The following is a 14,621-nucleotide window of genomic DNA, read 5'->3' as shown; positions in this document are numbered from 1 at the left end:
CTGCTATATCTAGAAATTTCAAGACAAATGGATCCCATATTTATTCATTCAATGATAATACTGAGCACAGGATAAAGCTCTTTGAAATTCAGAGCACTTTATAAAAACTAATTACTACTTAGTTCACCCTTCTGAGGTGGGACGGTATTACACCTGCATATACATGAGGACACCAAAGCACAAGTGGATTAAATACCTCGTCCACGATGCCAGAAGCAGGCTTACTGTTCATCCTAATTGCTGAAATATGTGCGCACACATGCATCTGTGTGTGTGTTTAAATGGGCTTATCCTCCCCAGAGCCCTTCCCAGCGCACGTGTTCTTGCAGCGAAGCCAGCCTGCTCCGTTGGTGTTTTCTCACCATACATGTCCCAAACACGTCTAATAAAAGATACCAACCCAAAAAAAAGGGAAGGGATTTTTTTTGTGGGATGTACGGATAAGGATAAAACAGCCAAAGAACAGAAAACCCATTGTTAAAAAGCTGTGTAGTGTTACATTGACGGTTCTTAATCAGATTGCCACTGAGCAGCATTTCCCCGGCCCACACTGGAGCACAGCAGACCTGGGATACCGCGTGCCAACAAATGTTTTAAAATCTGTCCCTTGACAAGCGTACGAAGAGAGAAAGGGCTTCTGAGCTAGTGACAGAGACACATCACCACCTACAACGTGACTGGCAGCCCACTCGCCCTGCTCCAGCGAACTGAAAGCACTTTAGCAACCGCTCCCGCTGCCAGCCGGTTCGGTGACGGTCTCCTTTCCCCGTATGGGGTCATTGGGTCCATAGCTCTTTGTCTGAACACCAGCAAAAAAAAAAATAAAATTGGCATGGGAACAAACAGGTATTTTGAGTTTCTGCAAGGCTTCTGTCGGTGCTGTCAGGCGGGCTTTCAGAGGGACACTATAATTAGTCATCAGCACGTTACCTGGACGGATGGTTTGCCACTGATGTGTGGGGTAAAACACTTCCAGGTCTTCAGGATCAGCATCATCTTCTGTTACCGGCTCTTTCCCGCTGTCATCTTTTATGTCGCTCTCTTCTATTTTTGTAAGGGCAAACTCCTTTTGGATAGAAGAGATTCAGCTCATTAGCAATTGCATCTGGGTAATTTAGTGCCGGCTGAGAATACAAAATTTTTTCCCTCGCCAGCAGAATTTTTTTTTTTTTTTTTTTTACATCCAAGATTCTTTCCACATGGTTAAATTTAGATTTAAAGTATATTAAAGGTTAAACATGCATAACTAGCATGACATTTGTGCTGAACAAAGCAACGCAGCTTATTTCCTATTCCAGTGCAGGCTGCAGGTTTAAAACAAGCTTTCGCAGAGCCTCACCTACATTACACTCAGAGCCAGGAGCCCTGACTATTTTTAGGATTGTGTAACGTTGTAAGACCCTGTTTTCCCTTGCCTAAAAATATGTCAAACACTTAACTTTTTCAGCTGAAATTTTCCACACGAGTGGAACGCCTCAAGCGTTGATTTCGGTTTTTTTGTTAAATGCACTCATTTCAGGCTTGGAGAAGATTTCAGCTAAAATAGTTCAGCTATTTCCAAAATAGGACACGGGGAAAAACACACCGAATTGCCCACACGATAAAAATGCAAGCATCCTTTTCTTTACCCATTCCCGGTGTCCTCCAAGTCTTTTAAAACAATGAGGCAGCGATTTAATCACCACTTACGTTGTAAGTGCAGCATGCGAATGGCAGAGGTGTGGTAGATCAGCTGGCACGAGCGGTGTGACATTACGCAAAGGGAAAAAACAAGGATGAAAAGCAGGGAAAAAAATCCTTGCTGCGAGGGGAACCTCGCTGTTCCCTGGAAAGTCTCCCTAGGGAGCCAGTGGGAGTCACGTAAAACTGCACGGGTAAAATTATCGAGAGTGCATAGTAAGTAACGACCTCGTACTATCTCACACCAGGCTATTAACTGCTCGGGAAGCAGGTCTTTGCTATTGTGGTTTTCACAGGAACAGGCTAATTGTCCAGACAGCTCAGCTTCTGTTGCGGGGAGTATTATCAGCTTCTGGTATCGCCGAGGATGACACCACTGAATAATTTTAAATAACCAGCCTATAGGGAAAGATTATTCCTAATTGTTGGCAATTAGAATAAGAGTTACAGCTCACTCCATGAAGTGTTTTGATATTAATCCTTAGAACATTTTTACAGGGAAAAAAGAAGTCAATTAAGAGGTTAACCGGAAATTTTAGGCCAAGTTCTGCCTTCACTTCTTGCACTTCTTAGAAAAAATGCGTGCATATTTTCTGGTAGAATCTGGGTGCTTTGCATATAAATATCCATTATCCTGCCGAGGAGAGTGTTTCTGAGCAAGAGAAATGTCAGCCTGAGCAAACCACGTACAATTACCAACGACAGTGGTAACACATGAAGATGGTTGGCAAACCTATAGAATGTTTTTATTTTATCTGTCAAAAGGGATTGAAATTTTGGAAGTGCACTGGAAACCAGAGCTTAACTCCTGCTTTCGCTTAGTGCATCAGAGGCTTGAAGATGTTAAAATTATGACAAATGGTTAAAGCTCAGTAGCAATCATGAGCATAAAAAGCCAGGTTCTGCTGATAAAAATCAATGTTAACATTTTCTGAGCCAAGACTCAACAGGACTAAAATAAATGAGTCACAGCAATTATTACTTAGTTTATTTACGCTGCTATATTATTATCCAAGAGGGACTTAACGATACAGGCCATTGTAAATTTACCAACAGGCCTCACAGTGTTGTATCTGTTGAAACACATAATCGAGATGGCTGGTGTTTATCGGCTCTGCTCAAGAGAAGTGCCGTGGTCTGAATGTTCGGCAAGGGTAAAGGATGTGGCTTGGTTCATTTAAAGTTACTGCCACTGCCTGGCCTGCAATTGCTTTGCAATACCCCGTTTTCATTAGCATTCCTGGCAAAAATGGGCAACACCACACAAACGAGTCTTCATTTACACCGAAATCAGGTAGGATCCTTTTCGGTTTGTTTTCATAATTAAAAGAGTAGAAAGATGTTTTCTAAAGAACAATGGAAATTTCCTTAAAGTCAAAATGCCTCCTTGCTTTATCCGTCTGAAATCCACTGCAATAAGCTGAAAAGCCTCAGCAGGGAGGGTTTGAGACAATCTGCAGTCTGTTTGCAGTAAAGGAGGGACGTGGCCACCACGGAGCCGTTGCAGGGGGAGTGCAGGAAAAGGTGATGGGAGAGTTAACTGCCCATTGCATCGGTCCTGCCTGAACCCCGGTGTCAGGCTGCCCGCCAGTTTGGGCACGTATCACTGGGTGGCTGTCCCAGTGCTTGTTCTCCAGCTGGGATGACTGTGCTCTATTCTCCAGCCTCCTCCTGTCCCTCCCTGAAATAAAGACAAATTATCTCGTCGTTACACGACTCCAGGTGGGCCCGAGGCACTGGCCTACAGTGCTTGTACTGTAATGTCCCCTGTATTTGCTCCGGGTAATGGCACAGCCCCCAAACAGCCGCATCACACAACCAACAGACCAGCAAGCTGCAACGCAAAGGCAGGAGCGAGTGTCCAGGGACACGGGGTCCAGCGATCCCCTATGCCAGTGTTGCTGGGGGACCCCCTGTTTTAAACCGCAGCATTAAACAAACTAAAAAAACACCACTCTCTACTGCTCGAGCTTCCTCAAGGAAGCTTTCCCGATCTGCTAATCTAGCGGGGCCTGGCACCGGGGGCTCAGCAGCAGAATCCAAACTGGGGAATTTTGCACACCTGTACCAGTGCAAAGGGGCAGACAGCATCCACTCACCTCAACCGCAGCTTCAAAATAACACTGCAAGTAGCAAAATCCATGCACGTGGGACACGAGGACCCGCGAGGATGCTCTTCTAAGACTGACTCATTTGCGGTGACTCAACAGAGGCACAGCTAGGAACCTAATCGAGGCCACCTCTTCCCCTCTTCTTGCCACTAGACACTGTAATTTGCTTTGCCTCTTGCCACGGGGGGAACATGTGACAACTCCAAATAGAAAAAGTGACACCTAGCAAACAAGTGAGCTGCCCGAGTGGCGCTGTTCCTGTTGCAAACCCTCTGGATTGAGCATATTCTGGATTTCCTGGGGTGAGACACGCAGTCTAAGAAAGAAGCCCTTTTGAAATGTTGTTCTCCGCTGTCGAGGAGAGGTGATTCACCAACGGCTGCCGCACCCTGCTCGGCCCTACGGAGGGATCAGGTAAGGCTGCCGCCCCAGCAGAGACGCCGGTGGCTGGACAGCCTCGCGAGCACGGCTCTCAGCCGGAGCAGCCAACACTTACGGGAACTCTGTCGCTTAGGCTTGACCGGGAAAACACCGCAGAAACCACCAAGACCAGCAGGCTGACTTTGGCAGCGGTGGAGAGGAGACCGGCCCAGCGAGACATTGCCACCAGCCTGAAACGCAAAGGAAAACAAAACCAACAATATTTTAGTCCATGTTTTCACAGGTTTCAGCACTCTTTACATGACATCTTGCAACGCAGCACGGGTTCAGGGATGCGACACCGCAGGAAACAGAACACCTCGAGGTGTTAGCGCATGGGTCTCATTGGGGGCAGCCGATAGCAAGGGGTGCCGATTTTACTGCTAATGGAGTTTATGACAGGTAACGACAAAGTAGCTTATATTGACCCCGCAGGGGCTTATATCTCTCCTGGAAAATATTAAGAAACCTGCAAGTCTTGTTTAAAATCACTGCGTTAGTGCCACGGATGACAACTACAGGGAAAAATAAAAATCAGTGCAATCCTGCGAAGGCTTTTTATGCCTGTGCCTCATTTTAAGCACAGAAGTTAATTCAAATGAAACAAAACTACCAGCCGTCAAAGGATCAGGGGTTTATCTAAATCCATATGTAAGTTTTTCTTGAGGAAAACAACATTTTGCAGAGGTCAACAAGGTTTACTTGGTGGTTTCTACAGCGCAAGGCTTTCCCCGCTGCTCAGAGCGCCGGCTCTGCCCACGCTTGCAGTGGACCACGAAGAGGCCCCGCGGCGTACAGCCACCCCGACCGACCACAGACCACCTGCTGAACAAGAGAGGGGGAAAGAAAGAAGGGTCCTGCTCTTGTGGCTGCCAGTCACCCTGGATCGGAGCTCGTAGCCCCACCACGACGTGTGTACCCATGCTCACGCGTGCCCCCGCCGCCGCACAACACGAGGCTTTAAATCCACCTACAGCGTTCAGCTCGCTGCTTCTTACGCTGGGGTAGGGAACGGAGCAGCCTGCCAGCACGCAGGATGGAGAAGTATTTCTTTTGATTGGCTCTAAATTTACACGCTGCTAAATTAAACTAAATGAGGTCTTTTGAAAGAAGATGGGACTGATTAGTTCCGTTCAAACACTCCTTCATTACTCATCCCTCCATCAAGTCTGCTCCTACTCCTACCCAGGTTTTAAAGAATTTCCTCCCATACATGCAGTCCTAAATATCTTTCTTTCCGTCTCTGTTGTCCATCAGGATGGCACATCACATCATAGATTTTTTCTTTCCTTGAAGCAACCATCTTCTATTCCACAAAGCAGAAAATATGCTCACAGGCGCACTCAACACCAACTCCTGCCACCAAAGGACCTCTCCCCCCAGAAAACTTCGGGGACACGGAGGGAGTGGAGTCCTCTCCTTCCACCCCTTTACTGCTATCTTGTCTCCCCACTCTGTTATGTTACTTCTTCCTCTTCCTGCTTGGTTTTTGCTTTAGCCAAAAAAAGAAAATAAAAGGCAAAACACCGCATCACGCTGGTCAGTGGTGGACACCTAGGAAAAAGCAGCAGAGCAGGGAGCACAAACAGTAATACACCTGATGCACTTCTGCATCTTCCAAAAACCCCTGACCCAGGGTCTTCCTGAACAGCAGCCTGTATCTTTGAGCTCAAATCCAGCTCAACCGGATTTTTTTTTCCCCATTAATTGCTTTTGGAGCGGATCTGGACTTCTGACACCCACAGCATCCCTCAGCAACAAGTTCCACTGCTCAATTCACACCGTGCACGAAAGTACCACTTTATGTTTCTGACCTGGTGCTTGATCCTCCTTCGATGTCCTCCTCTTTTCTAAAGGGTCGAAGAACCACTCAAGGATCCACCAGCCCTTATTAAACTTCAACCAGAGTAGAAGAAAAGCTCTCCATTTTCAGAAGACAGGCAAAGACAAAGATGTGGCCACAGCCTCCATCTCTCACTGGGGGCACTGCCAAGTACAAATAAGCTACAACCAACACCCAGGCTCCTGAGCTGGAAAACCCAGAGCAGAATTCACAGGTTCAAAGTTGATCTGCTCCCAGAAGATCTACACGCCCTTCCGGCCAATGCCAGTCAGGACCTCAATCTCAGACTGACCACAACACACAGCTCCCTCCTCAACTCGTCTCGGAACAAACTGCTGCTTTTTACATAGGAAAGTTTTTTGGGTTGCTTTTCTTTTTTTTTTTTTTTTTTTTTTAGTTATAAAATAAGCGGCAAAACTGGGATAATGAAAAATAGATGTATCCCTAAAACTTTACCTGCAAGCCTGGAAATAAAAAGAGAAAAGAAGAAAAAGAAATTCAACAAAGCGGTGGCTGAAAGGAAACGCACACTCCCATAAAAATAGAGCTCACGTGTACCGAGAAGGCTGGTAGCAAATGACAGTACAGCCTCTTTAAAGCCTACAACCTCATGCCTGCCTGGAAGATGACATCTGCACAACAATTAGCAGTTTGCTTAGGTCCCAGGTAGGCAGGAGGAGCTAACATGTGAAACACGGGGGTTTGAAGCTCCTGGAGAGAAGCCTGCACAGGCTGACATCTCGTTACAAGACAGATGTACGCAGAGGGCGGAAAGGATTTCCAAACTGAAGGTTATGTGGATATAATGCATTTTTAGAAAAGACCCTTGCAGCTTGCAAAGCAGAAAGTGTGGTAACTGTGACCCCACCTGCATGGGGAGCATTTGCTCCTATTTAAGGACATCATTTTGGGATCCAGCAGCACCCACGTACAGCTGCAGCCAGTCAGCACCAGAACCACTACAGGAGGACCACAAATTCCCCTTGTGCAGAGTGGGGTGGGTGGTTTTTTTTTTTCCAATAATCCTCTTTTGTCAAAGAAAATCAGTCAAAGAAAATTGGTACTAAGGAAAGAGCAAAGGGTCACACTCAAAGAAGCCTCTGCTGCCGGCAGCTGTCCTCCCGTCAGAGCAGGCGATGTTCTCGGCTTCGCAGCACAGGGAGGTTCTGCTCCATGGCTCCAGAAAACCCCGTCTGCCCCGGCAGCCGCAGAAACAATAGCATTGCCATTATGTTCTCTATTAGCAGGGACATTTTTACTGATTTTACCAGCTGTGCATCAGTAAGTGCTGCACAGCCCCGTGAATGCGGTTGCCGTAGTCGTAGGTGACAGTTCAAAGCAAGTCAGTAAGAGGAACATATTTCATTAATGCCTTCTGCTGCTGGCAACGCACCACTCTTTCATGTCCTAACTCAAAGCCCACGCTGCGTGTACTGTGCCACCCCAATAAATCCATCTGAAGCCTCATATGAATTCTGATCCGCTGCTCCAAGAGAGCTCCCCAGCACCCTCGCCAGGCGCTGGTGTTACGGCCAACTGGAAGCAATAGCTGTAAGTTCATCCTTGTTCTCATCTTGGGATTGAGGGAGCAGCACGGGAATTACAAATCTTGCAAAACTGTCTGCAAATTTACTAGTTCAGGCAGGGTATCTGTCCAGCCACCCTTTGTCGAGATGGCTAGTGGTAACGACAGCACCAACAGCACTTTGTGTGTCTGCGAGCACAAATAATTCACAGAGCTCCCCTTGCTGAGCATAGGGCAGCACCGGAGAACAATCAAACGATGAAAGACATCAAGGAACATATCCCAAGCACCCTTCAGCTGAACCGGTGACACGAAGATCTCCAAGCACTCACAGCCTCTCAGGCTGAAGCCAAAGTTTGATGGGCAATAACAGTTAAGGAAGCTGTTTTAAAGACAGCCGTGTAAATTGGAATGTCTGATGGAAGAGGTGCACTCACGACACACACTGCAATCAGTGTCGAGCCAAGATCCCCGTTCGAACACAATGTCATTTTAATGACATTGGCATCTACGGCTGAGACCAGCCTGACGTGCTAAGTGATGTGCAACGCAACGGAGAAAGAGAAGGAAATTCAGCTGACCTGACCTGAAATTTTCTTCCTCTGAGCAACAGAGTCCTCAGGTCTGTCATGAGAACTCGTGTTTGCTGACTTGCTACTGAAGAGCAGAGCAGTGTCAGTCAGACGCCTTGGGACCATCCTGTGGCCGGCAGTCCCTCCTCCTCCGATGACTGGGCAGCTACCCCGACAGGAGAAAGAGGAGGTTTTAATCTGAAATTCAGCCTGTGCTAAGAGAGGAAACAGCTGGTGGACAAATGGAGGATTACTAGGAGGCCAGAGGACACTCTGCCCTTCCCCGTTCATTACAGTCAGGTCTGCACAACCCTCTGCTTTCAAACAGATGAGCTGGACCAACCTGCAGATATGATCATCCTCTTCTTCCCAGAGGCACAGAGACACAAAGGCTCCCGTTAAGTACAAACTTAAACTAAGAAAAACCAACCTGGAAATACTCATGTTTTGGTGGACCCAGACCCAGAGGACCATGTGTCTGCTTAGCAGGTCTCGATCCTCAAGACCTACCTCAGCTTTGGACAGTACTGACAGCACTTGGACATTGCACCGTGGCTTCTGGCACGAAGCACAGGATTTCTTGGATTTCCTCTGGAAATGGGAGCCATGAGAAGACGACTTGCCCATATTAAAACCCCAATGGCTCTCATAAGACAGAGCACAAGACCTGTCCTTCAAACATGTCTACCTGGAGATGGTGACCTGCAGCACGTTTTAATGCGGAGGATCCAGCAGGAAGATGCGAGCTGACGGGCAAGATGCTGCAAGAACCACAATGAGCTACCAAACCTCGCACAATGCGAGTGTTCCCTGCTGCCTTCCCTAAGAACAGGACTCGTGAGCCTCTGATACCACTTTTCCCCCCTTAAAAGCCATCTTCATCTTCTTTTCATGCTTTTTCTTCCCTGAGACAAGGCCTAGAAATTAATTGCACTTGCCCTAGGTGCAGCGCCCAGGTGAGCTGCTGCGGCTTTGCATGGCTGATCGACAGGCACCCGGGAAGCATCAGGGACCTCCTGCTCCGTGCATCTGTTTGGGTTTCCTCCTGCCACAGGTCCTGATCAGCAACATTTCCAAAAGGAGGCAGGAGTGAAACTTGCTCTTCATTAAAGCCAGTATTAAAACTACAAAGATCCTGGAAGAGACCTCAATACACTTGACTGATCAAAGAACTGGATCTGAATAAAAATTAATAATAAAACCAGAATAAAATAATAATAATGAACCTAACAGCTTATGCAAAGCAGGAGAAGAGCCCTGAACAGCAAAACCAAACATAACAAGGAGCTTCCTTCAGGGAGCCATGCAATGCTCCTGATGGAGCCCCAATTTGTCCTTGATTCTCCCAGGATAAACTGGGCAGGAACAGATTTCTCTGGGTACGGACCCACCATTCTGGGCTGGCACAGGCTCTGCGCAGCTTCGTTCGAGATCTGATGCTGCATCTGCTTCTGCCGCGCTCGGGATGCTCTCAGCAGCTCTGCTCCTCTTGGCTTCCTGCCATTGGGAAAGCACGCTCGTGCCTCCAGCAAGTATTCCCAGCTCCACGCAGGAGCCCACTGCACCGAGAGCCCCCAACCCTGCCGGAGGGTCCCACTTGGACACGAAGCCCCACACGCATGGGTGAAAGACAGGAGAGTGAGCACCACTTGTTTGCAAACACCCTCACACTGCCAAGATTTCAGCAGAGAGGGCGCAGCTCCAACACAGACCGTCCTGTTGACGCCGCTTATGAAATTGCTTAAAAAAAATGTTTATTCTTCTTGCTTGCTCCTCATCATTTACTCCTACCAGGACTCTGTTCTGGCGTGTTAAAAACACTCCTACACAAGGGAAAAGTTGTGGGAACACCTGCCCGTATTTGGCTGCCTTCGGAGAACCCACGCAGCAAGGAGGCCACGCTTTTAGGTTTCGCGGCTCGAGCTGTGCTGGTTATGCACAGCCTGCCCTCAAGCAGCAGGTCCTGCTCTGGTCTGCAGCAGGAGCACCGCTCTGAACTGGGACCAGCGCACAGGGAGAAATTTTGACACGGGGCAGTGGGGATGGGCAGGGAGGAGAAGGATAACCACGGCAGAAACACGTGTTTACAGAGCCTGGCATCTACCATGCAATCATGCAACTTTTACAACGGCCACTAACAAACAGTAACGATAAATATTAATAATCCCTACAGGCTACCTGCTTAGCCGTCAGCTAACATCAGCCCCTCCAACAGCAGCTCAGTTACGACACCACCCAACATTGACCTTTCCTACAAGCGCTGCCGGGTGCCGACGCAAGCGAGAGCAGAGCACGGATGCATCCAGCGACAGGAGACAGCAGGGCAGCGCCCGGGCACGGCGAGGGCAGCTCTCGGCACCCCGCGGCTTCACCAGCACCGGCCACGGCTCCGCACAGACAGGCGGGTTATTGTGGGTCATTTACGGATAAAGCCAGCATCGCCCCTTCTATCCGACCACAGCAACTCCAACCCTGTTTTTTATACAGTCAATCTCGTGCGGTTTAACATTAAACATCGGTTAGTCTATCAATTAAATTTACTTAATGAATTTCTTCAGAAACCAGCATTCACAGAAAACGCTGCTCTCCAGAGAGCAAGAGCACAGCTTTATACTTCGGTGGTTTGAAGTCTGAGCAAGGCTGCTGTCATCCTCTCCACCCGCTCATCAGCGGCGATGGCAGAAGGGGCCACTCCCCACCTCGCTCAGCAAGATCCCCGATTCCAGGGGCTGCAGCCGGCGTGTCTCCGGCAGACCTCAGACCCTCCACGCCGGAGAGCCCTGGGTCCAGGAGGAGGGGGGATCTTCTGCTCCGCTCAGGATGGAACGTGCAAAAGCAGAGCATGCCTCAGAGATCAGAGGACTGAATTAATCATTTATTATTTATAAAAAATGCATCTATCTGAATCTCTGGCAGCTGCTCTCGCAGGGCTCTGCGACCGCCTGCTCACGCACACGACACCCTCGCTCTGCAGAGCTTGGGGCTAGCAAGCACGTTCAAGTCTGTACCAGAGCGCGGGGGCTGATTTGCACCAGTTTAGGACTCGCCCGAGAGAAGAGATCACGGGGACCTTCGGGACAAACGTCCTTCTGAAAGCTGCCACACTGCCTGACCTCAGCCACGCAAAACGGCTTTTGCCCTTCCCCACCACCCCACACCCCAGCTGAAAACGCCTCTCCTCCTGCCCATACTTAGAATCATAGAATCATAGAATCATTAAGGTTGGAAAAGACCTCTAAGATCATCGAGTCCAACCGTCAACCCAACACACCATGCCCACTACACCATGTCCCTAAGGGCCTCATCTACCCGTCTTTTAAATACTTCCAGGGATGGTGACTCCACCACTTCCCTGGGCAGCCTGCTCCAAGGCCTGACCACTCTTTCAGTAAAGAAATTTCTCCTGATGTCCAATCTAAACCTCCCTTGGTGCAACTTGAGGCCATCTCCTCTCGTCCTATCACTTGTTACTTGGGAGAAGAGACCAACACCCACCTCGCTACAACCTCCTTTCAGGGAGTTGTAGAGCGCGATGAGGTCTCCCCTGGTAAGGTCTCCTCCAGACTAAACACCCCCAGTTCCCTCAGCCGCTCCTCATCAGACTTGTGCTCCAGGCCCTTCACCAGCTTCGTTGCCCTCCTCTGGACACGCTCCAGCACCTCCATGTCCTTCTTGTAGTGAGGGGCCAAAACTGAACACAGGATTCGAGGTGCGGCCTCACCAGTGCCCAGTACAGGGGCAAACTTATTCCCTTCTCCTGCTCCTTGCTGCAATTTCCCATGCACAGCACATACAATTGAGTGATATTCCCCCCCCACACGTATCTATCATTTCCATCAGCCCCTATTCGCAAGGTGACACCTTGGCTCGGACTAACCCAGGAGTCTGCCAGCATTCAGCATATTTTTTTTTTACCCCCTCTGCCTTCCCAGGCTTGGAGAATCTGACAGGAAAGAAAGCGCGCGCTGCAGTAGCCGGGGCACAGGGCACCCTGACGTCCCTCTGCAGTTGGGCCCCCAAAGAGCCAAAGATTTAATTGGCGTACTCCCAGCCTCTCTGGAAACAGCTTTTTGTATTTTCCAAGTTCCTGCTGTTCACTTATGGCACTCGCATCGAATAACAACCTCCTTCCCCTGTCAGGTGCTGGCTTCCCTATAAAAAGACTCAATTAAGAGGTTAAAAATCATGCAAAATTCAGGCTCAGTATTATAGAAACCCGACGCTGATGTATCAGGCACACAACTCCCACAGCAGCACCCGCAACACGCCGCCTGCCCCAGTACAAGCATCTATCCCCCACGCCTGTATCCCCGCCAAGACCCTCACTGCCGGCTCCGGCTCAGCCCGGAGGCTTCCCGTTGGGATCGCCACCTCTCCCGAGCCGAGGGCGCCCGCTGCCACAGCCCTGCGGAGCGCCCGGCGCAGAGGTGCCCCGACAGCAGGCAAGCGAAGGGCCTCTCCAGCAGCTCTATCGATCCGCCAGAAACGGTGAGCTGCAAAGTTCATGAAAAATGCATTTCCTCACCTCTCTACAGTGCACCGGCCGGCGGCGACAGCTCTTCCTTGGCGCGACGACCCACGGGCACAGGTCACAGCAGGGAGCAGCTCGGCACACGGGCAGCAAACGTGTGGCTCGCTCGCTGCGTGCTCGGACTATGCGGCCAGGATTAACGTGGCATCGCAACCCGCGGGATTAATTGCACGGGACGCCTGGCGGGATGCCCAGCTCAGGACCTCCCCTGCAAGCGAGCTGGGCTCCCCCATGCTTCCAGTTTTGTGGCAAGTTCCCAGTTAAAAAACCACTGGGATCCACCTCGTGGGCCAAACCCACCCAGTAGCTGCCAGATCGGCCACCAGAAGCAAAACCCGGAATAAAGGCCTAACAAGACAATCTCAACCCCCCCCCGAAGGGGAATAAGGAGATCCCTGGGGATGAACGTAACCTTCTGCCAAGCAGGCTCCCTAGGGACTGCTCCTGGCTTTGCCCCACCTCTCTGGGGGAACCCGGGCAAATCGTTCCCCAGGGCTCAGTTGCTCCACTCCCAACACAGACCCCACGGTTACAACCGAGGGAATCACGGGGCTCCTTCCACAGAGTTTGCTTATTTTTTTCACTGCATCTGTACTTTTAAAGTGGTCTCAGAGGATGCCTTTCATAAGCAATTAAAAAAGCCCTGGGACAGTAATGAGTATGAAGAGAGAAAAGAGAGACTACCAGTACAATCATCTAGAAGCGACTCTCACCATGATTTCTATTCTCTACCCAGGCATTTCCCACCAAGATTAAAAAGCGAGTCTTGCTCCCCAAGCGCAAGAGCCTCCCCAGTCTGAAACCAAAGCAGAACAGCCAGCCAGCAGCAGGCAGCATTCGTTCAGCAGGTTTTTCCCAAGGAAATTTAAAATAGCAAAGAGCTCCATGGGCTGCAAATGCAGAAGTAAATGCACAGACACAGGAAGCTGAAAGAGAACATAATTCCTTCCCTCTCCTGTTCTTCATCATCTGCCACCTCTACTTTGGGGAATATTTTTTTGCTTTTCTCCTTGTGAGATGGCTACAGACTGACACGCGCTCATGCTGCACCTAGGACCAAGGTTCCCCAGTCTTCGTTGGTCCTTGGGCACTGTTTAAACTTAATAAAAATCAGGGAAGAAGCAAGGAAACTGCCTGCACACAAAGCACCATCAAATGCAAGAAGTCCACAGCTGAAAAATACATTTCTTCTTCATCTCTTGTCAGATAGGGAGAGCTATTTCAGATGTTACTTGTAGCAACATATGGAAAAAATAAGTGAAAATGTGACAGTGCAGCATCCTTTTAATTAAACAATCCCCCAGGCACTGCAGAATCGCTCCAGCCAAGCGCAGGCGCTGGCCACTGCACGTCCGCTTCCTCAGGGGTAGATGCAGGCCTGAGTCCTCCAGCAGAGGAGGTTTTGCAGACCCCTCTGGAGGCCCAACTGCCATTATTAGCTGGCCCCAATCATCCGCACAGGCTGTGACCTTCCTGCTTTTGTCCTGCCTTTTGCCTCATCATCCTCCGCTAAGCAGAGCTTTGATCCCCCAAACAACTCCCGGTTCAGAGACCTTCTTTCCTTTTGCTGCCTAGACATGAAGGATGCCGAGCTGGAGTTCCTGAGCATCTCGGCTTCTGATGGGCAGACTTTGATGTTGCACAGAGCGCCCGTCTCTGCGATTCGTCTGGTCTCTTCAAACAGTGGCAGAGCCACGGCTTGTGATCTGTGCAAAACAGCGTTCTCCTTGGGGAAGAGAAGTCATGCTGGCACTCATCTCCACCTTGTCGTGGCAGACCAGGCTGTATTGGTGCTTCAAAGAGCTCCTCAACCTTAAATCCTTATGACTCGGTGACAAATCAGGGAACCTACCTCTGTACGTCTCACGAGTCCCAGCAGAGGTTATGAAACAGCATTTCTGCAAATGCCTTAGCCACCACGGGAGCCTGTGCGTGCCGG

At 49.5% G+C, this 14,621-nt stretch overlaps 1 protein-coding gene across 9 annotated transcripts in view; it reads right to left on the bottom strand.

Moving 5' to 3' along the window:
* SIL1 (SIL1 nucleotide exchange factor) overlaps positions 1-14,621 on the bottom strand; it is a 101,800-nt gene that overhangs the window by 74,423 nt on the left and 12,756 nt on the right. For all 9 annotated transcript variants that reach the window (XM_075164064.1, XM_075164061.1, XM_075164060.1 and 6 more), the window contains 2 exons: positions 4,288-4,402; positions 931-1,066 (listed from right to left, as the gene is read on the bottom strand). In XM_075164064.1, coding sequence (XP_075020165.1) covers positions 931-1,066; positions 4,288-4,392 — 241 coding nt within the window. In that variant the 5' untranslated portion in view covers positions 4,393-4,402. The remainder of the gene's footprint in view (positions 1-930; positions 1,067-4,287; positions 4,403-14,621) is intronic.

Source organism: Calonectris borealis, chromosome 15 (genome assembly GCF_964195595.1).
Source record: "Calonectris borealis chromosome 15, bCalBor7.hap1.2, whole genome shotgun sequence".
Classification (NCBI taxonomy): domain Eukaryota; kingdom Metazoa; phylum Chordata; class Aves; order Procellariiformes; family Procellariidae; genus Calonectris; species Calonectris borealis.
The sequence above is the reverse complement of the archived record's forward strand: the minus strand, read 5'-3'. Positions and strand labels throughout refer to the sequence as shown.